Source organism: Bison bison, unplaced genomic scaffold, assembly GCF_000754665.1.
Source record: "Bison bison bison isolate TAMUID 2011002044 unplaced genomic scaffold, Bison_UMD1.0 scf7180017858998, whole genome shotgun sequence".
Taxonomy (NCBI): domain Eukaryota; kingdom Metazoa; phylum Chordata; class Mammalia; order Artiodactyla; family Bovidae; genus Bison; species Bison bison.
The window spans coordinates 13,881-14,314 of record NW_011489570.1 but is presented as its reverse complement, the minus strand read 5'-3'; the positions used below and the strand labels follow the sequence as shown (position 1 = coordinate 14,314).

The window sequence follows — 434 nt, the reverse complement described above, 5'->3', positions numbered from 1 at the left end:
GTATCAGCATGAAGCTACCCCGGATCCCGCTCCGCAGGCAGAAGCTGCCCAAGGTCGTAGGTAAGGATGACCGGGGAACACTCCCGACGCAGGCGGCTGCGGGAAGTGGGCGTGACCGTGTCAGTATAGGAATGGCGGGGCCTTGATTGTCCATGGGAAGGGCGAGGGGAGATGCGCCCAGGGCGAGGAAAGAGGGCTCGCGGATACGGGGGAGCCTGGGAGGAAGGCAGGGATGGTGGTCTGGACGTCCCGTCGCCCAGCAGTCTGCGGGAGTGAACGCACCGTCTGTCCTGGTGCGGAACCGCAGGTGGACGCGGGACCTGTGCGTGGGAATGCCCTGCCGCAAGAAGCCCCCGTCCCCGGCCCAGACTTCTGGCAGTGCCCAGGGTCTTCCCTGGAAAGGGGGCAGGCTGACCCCTGGGCCCCCACCGCTG

At 67.3% G+C, this 434-nt stretch overlaps 1 protein-coding gene across 1 annotated transcript in view; it reads left to right on the top strand.

Moving 5' to 3' along the window:
- The window catches only part of SCARF2 (scavenger receptor class F, member 2), a gene marked incomplete at its 5' end in the record, with an annotated part of 7,667 nt that overhangs the window by 3,503 nt on the left and 3,730 nt on the right, over positions 1-434 (top strand). The window contains one exon of the mRNA XM_010830413.1: positions 8-60. Within this exon, the coding sequence (XP_010828715.1) occupies positions 8-60 (53 nt within the window). The remainder of the gene's footprint in view (positions 1-7; positions 61-434) is intronic.